General features: G+C 43.8%; 1 protein-coding gene across 1 annotated transcript; it reads right to left on the bottom strand.

Moving 5' to 3' along the window:
• Nucleotides 1-753: 753 nt before the first annotated feature.
• On the bottom strand, nt 754-10,491 carry LOC139473386 (uncharacterized). The gene is made up of 8 exons (XM_071255942.1): nt 10,407-10,491; nt 10,236-10,289; nt 7,776-7,950; nt 5,741-5,851; nt 3,235-3,390; nt 2,931-3,026; nt 1,918-2,000; nt 754-967 (listed from the first exon to the last, which is right to left on the bottom strand). The coding sequence occupies exons 3-8, from the start codon at nt 7,941-7,943 to the stop codon at nt 754-756; spliced, it is 828 nt and encodes a 275-aa protein (XP_071112043.1). The 5' UTR covers nt 7,944-7,950; nt 10,236-10,289; nt 10,407-10,491.
• Between the last annotated feature and the right edge of the window lie 5,810 nt (nt 10,492-16,301).

Raw genomic sequence — 16,301 nt, 5'->3', positions numbered from 1 at the left:
TCCTAGATATTGCTGGAGAGTAAGGGTCCTAGATACTACTGTAGAGTAAGGGTCCTAGATACTGCTGGAGAGATAGGGTCTTCGATTCTGCTGGAGAGAAAGGGTCCTAGATATTTCTGGAGAGTAAGGGTCCTAGATACTACTGGAGAGATAGGGTCCTCGATAGTGCTTGAGAGTAAGGGTCCTAGATACCACTGGAGAGATAGGGTCCTAGATACTGCTGGAGAGTAAGGGTCCTAGATAGTGCTGGAGAGTAAGGGTCCTAGATACTACTGGATAGATACGGTCCTAGATACTGCTGGAGAGATAGGGTCCTAGATACTACTAGAGAGTAAGAGTCCTAGATACTACTGGAGAGATAGGGTCCTAGAAAGTACTGGAGAGTAAGGGTCCTAGATACTGATGGAGAGATAGGGTCCTAGATACTACTGGAGAGTAAGGGTCCTAGATACTGATGGAGAGATAGGGTCCTAGATACTGTTGGAGAGTAAGAGTCCTAGATACTGCTGGAGAGATAGGGTCCTAGATACTGCGGAGAGTAAGGGTCCTAGATATTGCTGGAGAGTAAGGGTCCTGTCCGAATGTTTGCTGAATATATTTGACATACAAAGGAGAGAGAATGTCGGCGCACGTTGGAAACATATTGAAACAATTAGATATTTTGGATAAATGAGGTTTAAAAGAATCTTATTGAAGTGGTTTCAACTATGACATTAGCAATACAAAGTAAGGACTGACAATACCTGTACGCGGTTACGTCAGTGACATGGAAGTATGAACATGGTATCGAGTTAGATCAGTGGAATTCCTAACAAAGAGTATGTAACAGGGTCTGATGATCGCAATAACAAGTTTAATCGACATGTTCGTGTGATAAAACTGGTTAGATGACATTGACACATCCCCCCACAAGCAATTACATGCATTTGGTCCAACTAAATAACGTCCGGGAGCGTCCGGGAAACACCTGTGACAGCATGAACAACATCATCACATAAAGTACCAATTGGAAATCATTACAGATTCCGGATTTGATAAACAAACTTTACACAACTGTAGGAATTCAGTATGCTGACATGCACCGTGCCCTCTATAGGGCAACCAACAACTGACACCCTAGATGACAGTCTTTAAATTGTCTAATGCCTAAATATTTCTTATCTTCTTACTTGTACTAAGTGTTTGTTGTTGGGTTTTTTCTGTGTATTATTTATTTGTACGCCATTTACAGTGACTATTCTCCCGATCATACAAAGTCGGCCCCCTCGCATCCCACTCGGTAGACACACCTGGTGAGATCTGCAGGGAGGACGAGATTGTGGCCATTGTCCTCGCTACACCGTGCGATCTGACAGCAATGTAGATTCAGCTGAGTAGTTTGTAGAAATCTCCCTGATCCCTGATGTGCAGTCCCAGCGGGACCACGTTGTAATTCCGAGATAGTTGAACATATTCGCTATAGCGAGGCATCGACAGCAAACATAGAGGGCATCGATTAAGTAACAGTATTATAGATTCATAGAGATACGATTGCATGCGTGAGACATCAAGCACACTGCCCGTGTGTAGATATTGCAACTGTATGGTGAAAAACCAGTGGTTTTAAGTATGCACACGCCATCGGATATAATTACACACAACCAGGTAACATAACACATCCCCTACCCCTCATTTTGTGGACAAAGAATAATAAACAATAAGCACTATGCGTTAGGGTCTCCTCAGTCCCAAAACTTCCAGCGCATGGAGGTAGAATACACGAACCAGGCAAGGCCGTGTCATTCCTAACAGGTGGAAGAAGACAGCGATGCATCGTCCTCATGAGGTATTTGATACCTGCAGTGCAGTAGACATGTCACTAGAGAGTACATCACGAACTAGACGGAGGAATGCTGACCTACAGCTTTATGGCCGTACGTATTACTGTGCCACAGCCGGTCCACTTCCTCCTGACAGCGCAGCAAGCCCTTCCTCTTCATGTCGTCTTCAAGGAGCACCGTCTACACAGGCAATGGGAAGCATTCATACACTACATTGAAATTAACAAAACAACACCCCGACAGACGAAACAGAGCAATAAATTACTTACATAATAACATCAACAAAACAACACTCCAACAGGTGGAAATATAATCATGTACTCCTTGAACAATGTTATTCACATAACAAAAATCCGATAGGGGGAAATATAATCATGTACTCCTTGAACAATGTTATTCACATAACAATAATCCGATAGGGGGAAATATAATCATGTACTCCTTGAACAATGTCATTCATAAAACAACACTCCGACAGGGGGAAATATAAACATGTACTCCTTGAACAATGTCATTCATAAACCAACACTCCGACAGGGGAAATATAAACATGTACTCCTTGAACAATGTCATTCACAAAACAATAGTCTGACAGGGGGAAATATAATCATATACTCCTTGAACAATGTCATTCATAAACCAACACTCCGACAGGGGAAATATATACATGTACTCCTTGAACAATGTCATTCACAAAACAATAGTCCGACAGGGGGGAATATAAACATGTACTCCTTGAACAATGTCATTCACAAAACAATAGTCCGACAGGGGGAAATATAATCATGCACTGCATGAACAATGTCATTCATAAACCAACACTCCGACAGGGGGAAACATAAACATGTACTCCTTGAACAATGTCATTCACAAAACAATAGTCCGACAGGGGGAAATATAAACATGTACTCCTTGAACAATGTCATTCATAAACCAACACTCCGACAGGGGGAAACATAAACATGTACTCCTTGAACAATGTCATTCGTAAACCAACACTCCGACAGGTGGAAATATATACATGTACTCCTTGAACAATGTCATTCATAAAACAACACTCCGACAGGTAGAAATATAATCATGCACTTATGAGCACAATTTGTTACTGACCTTTCCAAACTTTGTTTTTGGATACTTCTTGAAATGTTCAGGGTTGTTGATGGGAGGGAGAGGTTGTGTTTTTCTTGCATTCCTTTCTCGTCGTCTCTGAAATACCGTCATTATAAAACATACAGATAGACACGAAAACACATGCTGAAACAGCTCGTTGTTGTTTTGTTGTTGCTTTAAGTGTTAAAGAGGTCTTCTTCTGCTGACCCGTCCCCTTTTTTGACCGAAGCAGCTGGAAATGGACGTAGGCATATATATTTGTCTGTAGAAGGAGAAATGGAAACAGATATATGGACAGTTCTACCTGTTGCTCCCGTGCCAGTATCCTTGTCTCAGTCTCCTCTGCACGGCGCCTCATCTCTGCTCTCTGTCTGGCCACCTTGTCGTGGAGGCGCTGGATATAGCTGTCATACCTGGCTAGCTGTTCCCTAGCAATCGTCTCAAGTCTCAGGGTCCGCATCTGAAGGTTGACACAATACCTCAGCCAAGATTGGCAACCCTACTATTCGTACCTGTATTCATTGTCATTTATACACATTATATTGATCATTAAAGTAATAACCCTGTCGCAGGGTATAGTCAAGGACCAACCTGTAGGTCCCTAAATCATGGAAACAAAGGTTTGAAAGTGTTTTTGAGTTTCCTGATGTATACTGAACAATTTTGACTTGGGCTGCCCAGGTAACCCTTTCTTTTAAAAGTTGCTTGGTTGAATTTGACATGTCAGAAAACATGTTATTAGACACTAAAATCATGACTATCGGACAATGTTAACTGTGTTTGTGAATTGCCGACTGCCAAAAGTGCGTTGGCCATAGCTCCCGCATTTAAGGTCGGAAGTATAACAAACTATATATTTCTAGGTTCCTTATGACTGGACGAGTAATTCGATATGCATATCGACACAATTTTGAATTTTGACCCCTGTTTGACCTTTGTTGACCCTTCCCCAAAATGCCCGGGATTTTCAACCGGGCAGCCCAAGTCAAAATTGTTCAGCATACATCAGGAAATTCAAAAACACTTTCAAACGACTGTTAAAGAAGACTGTGACAGCTTCTTTTTCCTACGACATGGCCTTCTCAAAGATGACTCCCTGCGAGCTTGATCCAGTAATAATAGTGCTTAGGAGTTCCTTGGATGTTAAGCTCTGTCTTATAGTCGTTCAACTTTAAAAAAAATCTTGCTAGCCTCCAACGAAGTTATACAGTATTTCGTTTGTTTTTTACATATATTCACATTGGCGGGTTTTACAGCAAGATATAACTGATTATCAACCGCATACCCATGAAGATGAAGTCCATGTTTTCGTATTACATTGCCTACAGGCAGAATGTACAAAGAAAGCACAACCGGTCCCAAAACTGAGCCCTTAACTTGCATAGAAGAGGCAGTAGCTGGTCGGGGGGTATCATTTGACCTTGAGGTGCTTATCAGTGAAAGGTAATGAACAAGACACAACCACGTGAAGATTGGGTTAGTTTCGGGCATCCGTAATCCACGCGTGTCCTGAGGGGCGACTAACAGGATCGAATGGTCAGGTTCGATGACTTGGTTGATTCATGTCATCGTACCAATTGCTTAGATCGATGCTCATGGTGTCAATGACTAGATTGTCTGGATCAGACACGATTCTTACAGACCGCCGTCATTTGGCTGGAATGTTGAACACTGGCGTAAGGCATTAAACAAAATATGACAAGAAAAAAAACCTCAATGCACATTTGAGGTATATTCAATTGATGGTTTATCAAAAGTTTTCTGGTGACCCCCGCCGTGATATTGCTGGAATATTGCTAAAAGTGGCGTAAAACCATACTCACTCACTCACTTATCAAAAGTCGATTCCAATTGACGGCCGAAGTTTTTAATTGCTATTCCATGCGAAATAGAATTTTCTGCCTTTATACGATGGTTGGCGTCTTCATGGCTGAATACTGACAGCATCTATATATTGAGAACGACCTCAGTTGGCAGCACCACGATCACCACGATGACCACCGCAGGCTCTACATTGTGCACAGCTGACCGAGAGACACTTGTTACTACACCGATGACCTTCTGTAGTTTGGAAGATCTGATTGCAGAAGGAATACATTATCTAGCACTGTCTGTTTTAAAACCTAACACGGTCAGGAAGTCGTAGTACAGGTAAGTTAAGAACTAACTTTCTTCTCTTTATCGTGAAAGAGTTAGTGAATATGGTTTTACGCCGCTTTTAGCAATATTCCAGCAATATCACGACGGGGGACACCAGAAATGGACTTTGACACATTGTACCCATGTCGGGAATCGAACCCGGGTCTTCGGCCTGAACCACTAGTCTATCCGACCGCCCCGTATCATGAAATAAATATTGGGCAAGAAGGATCTTTCATATTAACTAAACTTTGCTTTGAAAATCAGGAACCAAAGTAGTCGAGCAACAGTGATTTCACTACCATGAATGCATTACAGCCAGCCTTGCGACGTGTGTGTGTGTGTTTGTGTATATGTGTGTTTGTTTCAGAGTGTGTGTGTTTGTTTGAGAGTTTGTATTTGTTTGTGTATATGTGTTTGTTTGTTTGTTTGTTTCTCTCTTTGTGTTTGGTTGTTTGTGGTGTGTGTGTGTGTGTGTGTGTGTGTGTGTGTGTGTGTGTGTGTGTGTGTGTGTGTCTGTGTGCGCTACATCTTCCAGGTGATGTAATAGCCTTTGTACATATGAACATGCAATCATACACGGAGAACAACCAGGGTATCTCATTCATCATCTCTCCCTGTCATCCTCACCCTCTGTGGGATGTCAATGAGTGAGTGAGTTGTTGCCTTACCTCTGCCTTCCCCTTCTTCTCCACGACTGCCCCTGGACTATCCAGATCGTCCCTGCTCTGTCTCATTCTCTTACGTTGCTCCTCCTCTTTGATTCTGTGGGACCAGTGCACCTACGTTCACGACACATAACATGATCTGACATCAGCACCATTTACCATGTCTATACTGTACACATATCGCTTGTCAAAACTCCTTTATCCACACAAGATCTTTCGCCGTTCAACGGTTCTTCAGGTGTAATGAAACCTTTAACTTACATTGTAGTACTAGGCGACGCATAAAGCATTCATCAATGTGTTTGCTTTCATTTTGTACAAAGTACATTTGGATCTCGAATTTGTTGTCTTTTAGTTGCATACCAGTTTCTCCAATATAATGCTCATCACATCCTGCACATGTTATAACATATACAACATCTTTACTGCGACACTTCATGTTGCTTTTAACAGTAAATATACTGAACAGCAAAAGAAACGTCATCCAAATAATATTGCATGAAAAGTTGTCCGGAAAAATGAAATTTGATGATGAAAAAATCAAAGCAAATGACAATAAAACCAATCGCCCAAACGCATCACGGCTACGGCCATGGTAACCCGATGCACGTGAGTTCCGTGCAAATTGAAATGCACATGCGTTCCCCCATTCCTTGTCCTATATAAATCCACCCAAATAAGATAACATTCATTCGTTATTGAATTGCCACCACATGCTAAGATTGACAAGAAATCAACGACACCAAACCCTCGGACCATTGCAAGCTGGACAAACCGCCCGGCAAGTAGCCAATGCATTTCAAGTCCACGTAAGGCCCATATACAGGCTCCAGCAACGGTGCCATACCAACACTACAGATGACCGACCACGTAGGGCAAGACCAAGGGTCACCAGCCGACGTCAGGATAGTCAGGTTGTGCGACAGCATCTTCAAGATTGCTTTATTTCTGCTGCGGAAACTGCTCGACTGACCATTGGGACACACCATCAACATATACGTGCGGACACCTCCACTGCCACAGGCCAAACCGAGGACCCATTTTGACACCACGTCATCGCCGGGACCGTCTTTAGTGGGCAACACAGCACCAGCATTGGAGCCACTAGCAGTGGAGAAGAATCCTCTTCTCATACGAGAGCCGTTACTGTATCTCAACGGCAGATGGCAGAGACTGCAAGTGAAAGTGCTCGGCAGACCACAGGAACACATAATCGACACATTTGCCGGGACACTGTGATCCGACGTCTCCGTTCCAACAACCTCAGATGTCGCCGACCAGCATGTCCAGAATTTGGCGGCGTCGAGGTGATCGTTTCGCTGACAGAAACGTTGTGGAAAGGGATCCATGAAGTGGACCTAGCGTCATGATATGGGCAGGGATTGGGCTTAATGCGAGTCTTGGACCCATGTGCTTTCTGAATGTTGGTCAAGGTCGGGGACACGGCGTCACTGCTCAGCGGTATATCGACCAAGTGATCAGACCCAACGTTTTTCCACAACATCAACAAGACATTTTCCAGCAGGACAACACTCGTCCTCATGTTGCCAGAGCTACCATGGCCTTTCTGCAACACCACAACTTCCGTGTTCTACCGTGGCCAGCCATCAGCCCTGATCTGAACCCCATCGAACACTTGTGGAATGAGGTTCAAAGCCTTCTGCACAATGTGCGCCCAGTCCCTACAACTGCCGATGAACTACGCACAGCTGCTCTGGATGCGTGCAGGAGGATCCCTAGGGCCTTCACAAATCGTCTGATCCACTCAATGTACATTAGATGTGTGGTAGTGATCAATGCTAATGGTGGTCACACCAGATATTGACTGTCATTTTGGGTATTGACACGAGGACGTTGTGCACGCAAATGCCATCTGTCTGCACCACTTGAAGTGTCTGTGTCAGCCACTTAGACTGTGAAACATTCAATCGGATACCACTTGAAGTGTCCGTGTAAGTCACTTAGACTGTGAAAGCCTCCTATCTAACATTGGTGTAGTGTCTTTGTGCAGAAACCATTCCAGATAAAAGCTCCCTACCTGTTTAGCATTGCAAGGCGGGTCGTACTGCATCAAAATGCTGGGGAAAGAAGACGTCTTCTTATACCGGTTATCGTACATGGCTACTGCTTCTGATGCCGACTTCCGCACTGATTGCTGTCTTTTAGCGGATGCCACCAGTTGTAGGCCAATAAAGCAAATGTGCATTCGAAATCTAAAAGAAAATTAGTGATTTCATTGGTGAATCATTGAGACGAGAATTACTCTGCTGGCGTGAATATATCTGAGATTCACTGCACTTCAGCTGTAATATTGTTAGTGATCTCTGCACTGATAGCTGACCATGGGCTATGACATATCTCCCACAATCACATGTCACAACAAGATAAACACTGTATGAGCTGTCATAGATACGTGCCTCACATAAACCAGTTGTTCTGGTGAAGAAATGTTGATAGCGCATGTCAAAACGGCGACAAACCTATTACGCGTGATGAAGAGACACTGAACTGTACGTCACCCCTAAGAAATGTTACGTTTGAAATGTATACGTTATCCACCAAATGAGTACGTCACATACATCATAGTGTTAAAAACTTTGCAATGCATTAGTTTAATATTTTATTTCATAATATCAACTTAGTACAGTCAGATGTTTGCGTGCCTATGCATTGAAGTAGATGTATCTAGATCTGTTGTCTGAGCCCATATCTAGACTTTCTTTGGTTGTCGGGGAGCTGCCTCATTGTCCGAAATTGTTTACGAATCAACATGATTGCACGAACACCTCACTCGGACAAAAAATCCGGATACATCCTTCGAACGCTCTGTGGGAATAATGTGCCATAGAATAAAAGAAATAAACTTTCTGCTTTGGTCTGTAGCGTAGTCCGCCGTGGGTTCAGCTTATTATCCGGATGTTCCTACCAGTTGAAGCCGTCATTGATATTCTGTCCAGGCAAGCTCGAGTTTTATGAATAGTCTCAGTATAGGGAGGTACAATTAAGAATTGTTCTTTATTTACATGCATCGAAGTATAACAGTCGCCAAAAAAGAAAACAATTCTTATCATTACAAAATCCACCTTTGTCTGATATATTTACACTACGCGCAAGAATAAATGAATACAACTTTTTCGCTACGTCATACAAATAACAAGCAAGACAAAACAATCTTATTGAATGGATACCCATATACTATATATCATTTGTGTAAATGTTTTACTTTCACAGATGTTATGCCTGAGCGAGAAACACTTCAAAACTATTTGTTTTCGGAAGGGACTATATTAATGACGTCATATACCAACCAGCGTGGCATTGGCAGCGAGTCTTGCAGCAGGAGCTAAATTCGTAATTTCAAGCCTGGTTCAGGTGAATTGGAAGCAGTTTTAAAAAATTGAATTTGTCAAAAGCAGGAAGTTATTGAGAAGCTTGCAAGTTTATTAAACCATTCAAGGGGACACTTGTATTCTAAAAGTGTTACAGTTTGGATTTGGAAATGTGACGACGGGCACTCGACGTTTGTGTCAGGACAGCTAACGTTTAAACAAACAAAGGTGTTGGAGTTAATTTGGTGAGCAAGTATGTCACGTGTAACGTAGCGATAATTTATGAATTTATTCAATTTGTATATGTCGCTCGCCATTATTTGGTTAAACAGGTAATGGTCGGTTCGGAGTATATTGTGCCTGAGTGGGGGATCGTTGTTACACAGCGACATAGTATCCCAGTTGCCTGGCACTATGAAACTGGCATTAGTCCAGACTGGGTAAAGCGCGCGCGCACGTACGCACGCACCCACGCACCCACGCACGCACGCGCACACACACACGCACGCACGCACACACACGTGCACGCACACGCACGCATGCACGCACATACACACACACACACACACGCACCCACACGCACGCGACGTTCAACTTCATTTCATCTCTCCCTGAGAGTCCATGAGAGTCCATGCTGTACATACAATAGGGCCTGGGTCTCTTGGTCAGTGCTTTTGAGCCACTTCTGACTTTCATGATGCAAAACGTTCAGCATGGCACTGAAGTCAATTTAAACTATATTTTCCGATATCTAGACGTACGACGTTATATGCTGCGGCTGTGCCACCAGTGTTCCCTTCGAAGCGAAGGAGCTGGTTTATGAATGAACGTGTTTATATATATATATATATATATATATATATATATATATATATATATATATATATATATATATATATATATATATATATATATATATTCATGCACAACCGGATTTTCAACTGGTTCGTTAAAGGAACTAAAATTGTTTATTTATTTACACCTTAAATGCATATGTAATGAGGGTAATAAATACGACACCGCTCTCGTACAGATATCGTAAAATGTACATTCGTTTCGTTAAAATGGTGTCTAATGACAATGAACGTAGTATTCTCTATATATGTATACACTCTATCCAATGTTGAATACATGTCCCTGTATGCAAACTTTATAAACTGTAGTCTTACCTGCCCTATACACTGCGGGTCAATCAGCCATCATCCGTCCTCCTTCGCTTCCACCTATAAGCAGACACAAAAGTATGACAATATTTACAATCTGCCTTGCAGGAACTGTACAACATGCCACGACATCAAGTATCGAGAAGATTTAGTGCAACTAGCAGATTTCTCCCTTACAGATTTCCGTGCCGATGTTTGTCAGAAGCGCAGTCCTGTTTGAGCCAATCCAACACAAGGACTGGCTTATGTTCTACATGGAGTTAAGACTCAGAGGTCGGCAGATCCACATATACACAGGTTGCATATTTCCCATAGTGTATTCCACATACACGTGCAGGATGTCCTATTGCATTGTGTGTATTGAACTATTCGGGAGCGGTTTTCAGCAGTAACTCAAGCAGTGGGGCTTCACCGAGCTACTCTGTCACACCCAGCCATGCACTGTCCTACTTCACCAACGTGTTCCATGTCAGATCACGTCTTAGTCTCCACGGGGAGTTATCACCAGCCAATGAAATATTGTTGTACAATAAAGGTTGGTTGGTTTGTTGTTTAACGCCGCACTCAGCAATATTCCAGCTATATGACGGCGGTCTGTAAATAATCGACTTTAGTGCAGGTGATGTCATTAGCTGCCCTGATTGGATTAACCGACACTCAGCGCGGATAAAGCTAATCCATCCTGAAACATTTAGCTTCGCCGTGAGAGCGGCACATCGACCCGTGGGACGCCCCTGGAGGGTTGCAACTTAGGGTCCGATATCCAGATCATGGCCTCTTGTCACGCATCGTTTATATGATTAACCAGCAGTCTCTGAAAAGCACACACAGATAACAGGCTGACATTGCGGGATCATAATACTGGTCGTGAAAATTAACACAAACCGTGTACTTTAATATGTTGTACAATACAACTATTTCGATCTGTTACGCATTACAACTATTTCGATCTGTTACTCATTACAACTATTTCGATCTGTTACACATTGCAATTAGTTCACTCTGTTATACATTACAACTATTTCGATCTGTTACACATTACAACTATTTCGATCTGTTACACATTACAACTATTTCGATCTCTTATACATTGCAATTAGTTCACTCTGTTATACATTACAACTATTTCCATCTGTTATACATTACAGATATTTCGAGCTGTTGCAGATTTGTTGGTAAATCACTCATGGACTATTCCCTTGCACCATCCCACAAGAGTAACTAGACTGTAGCACTGTAGCATGCGTGATCAATGTCACTATGATACTTCCCTCCATCGCCTGCATACCATGTACACATCAGACTCCATTGCACATACATACGTCACAATACAAAAGAAGTTGAGACACTTTTCTCCTCAGCATGTACATAATCTGACCACGTTCAACCTCATGTCATAAAGCACTTTAACGCAGAACTAAGTACATGTCTTATCAATGTTATGTGAGTGAGTGAGTACTTTTGTTAACGCCGCTCTGAACAGTATTTCAGTTATTTCGAGGAGTGTCAGCTTGCGTGTGGGAGGAAAGCCGGAAATCGTGTTCCGTATTTTTCAATTAAACGCCGGTCCTCGAATAAACGTTTCGGAATGAAATATACGCCCGGGCGTTTAATCGTCGAAATAAGGTAGGTCCAAACCGAGAAACATAACCAGGGCGAATCGGGAGGTCGTTTTGGCAAGTATAGGGGACACAGCTCTGCACAGTGAATTCATCGATTTGAGCGAGTGAGCGAATTCGGTTTAAAGGGGCTCTCATCTTCTTCTCGGCTGTCTGACACTGTCCGCTGGAACCCACTTGCTGCAGTGAGTCGATTTGCTCGCTAACCCAACTGAGCGTGACCAGAGACTGGGCTACCGTCTGCCAAGACAGCTAAATAACTTCGAGGCAATTTTTGTTTTACGCATTTTTGAACACTGATTGGTTGATTTTGACAAAAGGCGAATGTTTATTATTTTCATTGGCCGAAACAAACAGACAAAAAGAACGATGGAAGCTCATCGGATATCGTTCTTTGGAGTGAGTGAGTGAGTGAGTTGGGTTTAACGCCGCTTTTAACAGTATTCCAGTTATATCGCGGCATGTCAGCTTAATGTGGGAGGAAAGCCTGAAGTGATGCAGGTCTTAGACGTTTACCACTTCGGTGAAACCCACGAGCACGGGTATGGTGCTGACAAACCTAGAAACATAATCGGGGCGAACCGGGATTCGAACCCACAATCATAGGTTTCTGGCGTGCCCAAGGGACGCAACTCTGCACAGCGAATCGCGGCGCCTTAGACGACTGGGCCACCCGTGCCCCCTCGTTCTTTGGAAATATCCCTGATGGTTATAGTTTAATAGAAATAAAAGTATAAATTAGATGTATGTTATTGAAAAACGCAGCCATTGTTAAAAAATGTCATGCAGGAAAACCGTAAAGCAAAACGCACGTGCAAGTTATGCTTTCGTAACTCGTGGAACTGGCTATAAAAGGCAAGTATAAACCAACAATTTGTCATTCAATTGTCAACATTTATCAAGTTCGAAAATGCCGAGACTCAGCGCTGCCGATTGGAACATCGCCATAGGACGTATGCAATGAGGGGAATCGCAGTCTTCTGTTGCACGACACTTCAACGTCCACCACAGCACCATTTGCCGCCTTTGGGACCGATACCCACAGTTCAGTTCCTCAGCAGAGCGTCCGAGAACCGGCCAACCAAGAGGATCGCTACATTCGACTGTTCCACATCCCTGGTTGGAGGAGGATATTGGAAGGGACAGTCGGGAGGCATCTTCGCGAGGCTGGAATCCGACCCAGAAGACCAGTTATCGTCCCTGTTTTACAACATATCCATCGACTGCGACGCTTCCGTTAGTGACATACCTTACAAGCCTTGGAATTGGAGAAACTGGAGACGAGTGTGGTTTTGCGATGAATCACGATTTCCTCTTTACCGGCGAGATGGAAGACAACGTGTTTATCGTCTCGAAATGAGCGTTTTTCCCCACATCGTATACGTGAATACTACAATTTCGGTGGCAGTAGTGTCATGGTGTGGGAGGCCATATCTTACACCATGAGATCTGACTTGATTGTAGTTCAGGGAAATTTGACAGCAAGTCGCTACATGAATCACCTTCCTCCAATCACTGACCGCCAGAGGGAGCTGTTTCAACAGGACAACGCCCAACCGTACACATTTCTGTAGACTACCCTCGTAATGCATACATCAACGGCTTGCCCTGGCCGTCGAGATCTCCGGATCTCAACCCAATAAAACACCTCTTGGATGAACTCGATCGACGTATACGTCAATGTCAGATCACGCCAAAGACACAACTGACCAACGCGTTACAAGCAGAATGGCGCAGAATTCCGCAGGACAGAATTCGTACACTTATCCAGTCAGTGACTGGGAGATACAGAGCCGTGATTGCTGCCCGGGGCGGTCACACGAGATACTGAGTTCAGCGCAACCTTGTGGCCTTATGTGACATGACAATGAACAGTTTTCAATGCCTTTGTACAACGGCAACATCTGACTATCGAGCTCCAAAATTTCATATTTATATCTATGATATTAGATTAAATATATCGACTTTATTAGGTACAATAGATTTACTAAAGATCTACCTGTCCGTTTCTTTTTGAAGTGCGTATATTGTATGTAGTAATTAATATAATCGTGACAATGCGACCAATTGACATTTTGGTAGGAAACCTAACGTGAGTAGTTGGTGGGGTTACCATAAGATGTGATCCTTCATCATACTGACCCAAATAGGTTCCAAACATGTTTGGGACGCCTCATCAGTAAAACAGGTAAAGTCTGTGGTCTCCCTGAAACAGAGATGACACATCACTTGACCACTGTTACAGCTTATGTAACTCAGCTTATTGTTGTGGCGACAGGCACTACATTCACGATGTAGGGAAGTGAGTTGAGCTTCTCCATAAGGATCGTCGTCAACGTTGTCGTCGCAAACCATGGGCGCCTATCTGAGGAGATGACATCCTCCGGTGATGCTGTGCCCAAGAAGTATCAAGCAGGATGGGTGTGTCCAGATCCATGGAAGGGAGGGCTGTCAGCTTGGGGGATTCATGATCATCACTGTCACTGGTCGTCATCATCACAGACGCATTAGGTTGGCTCCCGAGGGGTTTGTTCCCACCACTGTTCAAATAGGGTCTGCTGTGAACTGAGATCGGGGGAAGGAAGGAAGGATGGGTGTCCTGTCAATCCAACAAGAAAAGAACCCTTCAGTATACCCACAATCATCGTCATGCATTCGTGATACTCATCATCATTATCATTATCATCATCATCATAACGACATACACATCCCACAGAATAGCATGGTACTTACAGTTGTTCTTGATGAGAGATCTTCAGAGACAATTTCTTCCGTGGTCGCCTTTTTGCAGGTGTTGCAGGTTTCAAAAGGAATTTCCCTTTCGTTTTGGTGTCTGCTGCTGCTGCTGCTGTGGTTGTGGTTGGTGCTGTTGTTGTGGTTGTGGTTGCTGCTGCTGTAGTGATTGATGCTGCTGCTGTAGTGATTGATGCTGCTGCTTCTCGTTTGCTTGTTTTTTTCTTCTGGGTTTTCTTTATCTTCTTCTTCTTTGGAGCTACTTTCTTGGGTTAAGTCAGTTTCCTTATCTTCGATCGTATCATGTCGCACATCACTTCGTCGGCCTCCGTACGTAACTTGGCGTACACGTCGTCGGACTTTATCTTCGCACATAATACGTCATACACTTCACCCCACAGTTCAGCGTCATTTCACCGTTCCCGTCACTGCTCCCTTTACCACCCATGTCATTCCGTGTCTTGGCATTCATAAGTTTGGACATGATGTTGTCCGGATTTTCTGTTCGATGTTTCTTTCCGAGTAAAACGCCAACAGCCAACACAACGTGAGGAACATCAATCAGAGGGACGATGTTGTTGCTTGGACAGTTCAGTGAAAAGTGATGACCAGAGAGCGTCTGTTGGTTTTAAGGTACTGACACCCTGCTTCCTGATTGGTCCGTTCCGGTGCCTGGACTGCACCCCAGTTTTCCAAACTGCACTGACCCTTGTGTTTCTTTTCCATAGGAAATGGATTTTACCATGAGAGAGAAAGCATAACCTCAGGTGGGTCAAGTCACAAGAGCGTTCCCGTGCCGAGGTCCTTTACGAATGATTTGATGTGGGTAATCAAAGCTGATTTTCTCCCCATTCTTCCAAGGCCGTTGTCCCAGTATCAGTCCTTTCATGGTGTCAAAGTTGAAGTGTTGTTAGTTTCTGTAAATCAAGGTGAACCCTCGCTCTTTGCAGGTCATGCGTGTTCCATCGGGTCTGGGATTCATTAACTCATAGCCATAGTTTTGGGGGCCTCCTGACACAAACGAATTGATGGTGTTTCCGTCCAGTTCGTCTGTAAGCTCACTCATGTAAATGACTCTGTCCGTGTCAAAGTAGAAGACCCTGCGACCAGGGCGAGGGGCTCATACAGCTTGCAGGGTGAGTCTGACCGGGTATCGGCACACATGCTGCACAAAGGACAGAGCATGCACAATTTACCACCCACAAGGTGACGACGCGTTTCACCTCAGGGTGTTGGTTCAAGAGACTCAGGCGGTAGCGGGTGTCATTCTAACGTGCTCCCATCCACGTGCCCAGGATGGTATGAGGTTCTCCACGTTCGGTCTTGTGACATTTCTGACACCCATGCCAGAAACACCCCAGGAATTCGTAGATGGTGCCTGTCGCTGGATCGTAGCCATCCACACTGTATCGATGTTTACCCTCTCCACACGAGAACTCTTTTTCACCTCCATTCCTGGCGTGCTGGAGGTGCAGATCGGGGTCAGAGATAACTTAACCAGTACATACAGGCCTGGGAATAGTTTCTCTTGGGTTGGTAGCCTTGAGGTGGAAGAATGGCTATTGTATCAGGTTTAAGATCATGTTTTCGGAAGGATTTCATGGTGAACGCAGCGGCTGTCATCCCCTCTACAAAGGGATCCATGCAAACCGTCCTGTCGGAAGTCAGCGCATCCACATCACAAAATGTCGACATCACTCTGACAGTAGGCTAAGAGTTG

Source organism: Haliotis cracherodii, unplaced genomic scaffold (assembly GCF_022045235.1).
Source record: "Haliotis cracherodii isolate W230 unplaced genomic scaffold, xgHalCrac1.p SCAF_28, whole genome shotgun sequence".
In the NCBI taxonomy this organism is placed as follows: domain Eukaryota; kingdom Metazoa; phylum Mollusca; class Gastropoda; order Lepetellida; family Haliotidae; genus Haliotis; species Haliotis cracherodii.
The sequence above is the reverse complement of the archived record's forward strand: the minus strand, read 5'-3'. Positions and strand labels throughout refer to the sequence as shown.

What these genes read in the sequence shown, in the direction of transcription:
- LOC139473386 (XM_071255942.1), bottom strand. Translation starts at nt 7,943, where the DNA reads ATGCACATTTGCTTTATTGGCCTACAACTGGTGGCATCCGCTAAAAGA. An exon ending in CGCCTTGCAATGCTAAACAG is followed by an intron (nt 5,852 to 7,775) that starts GTAGGGAGCTTT and finishes TCGTGAACGTAG; the next exon opens with GTGCACTGGTCCCACAGAAT. An exon ending in AGAAGAAGGGGAAGGCAGAG is followed by an intron (nt 3,391 to 5,740) that starts GTAAGGCAACAA and finishes GTCAACCTTCAG; the next exon opens with ATGCGGACCCTGAGACTTGA.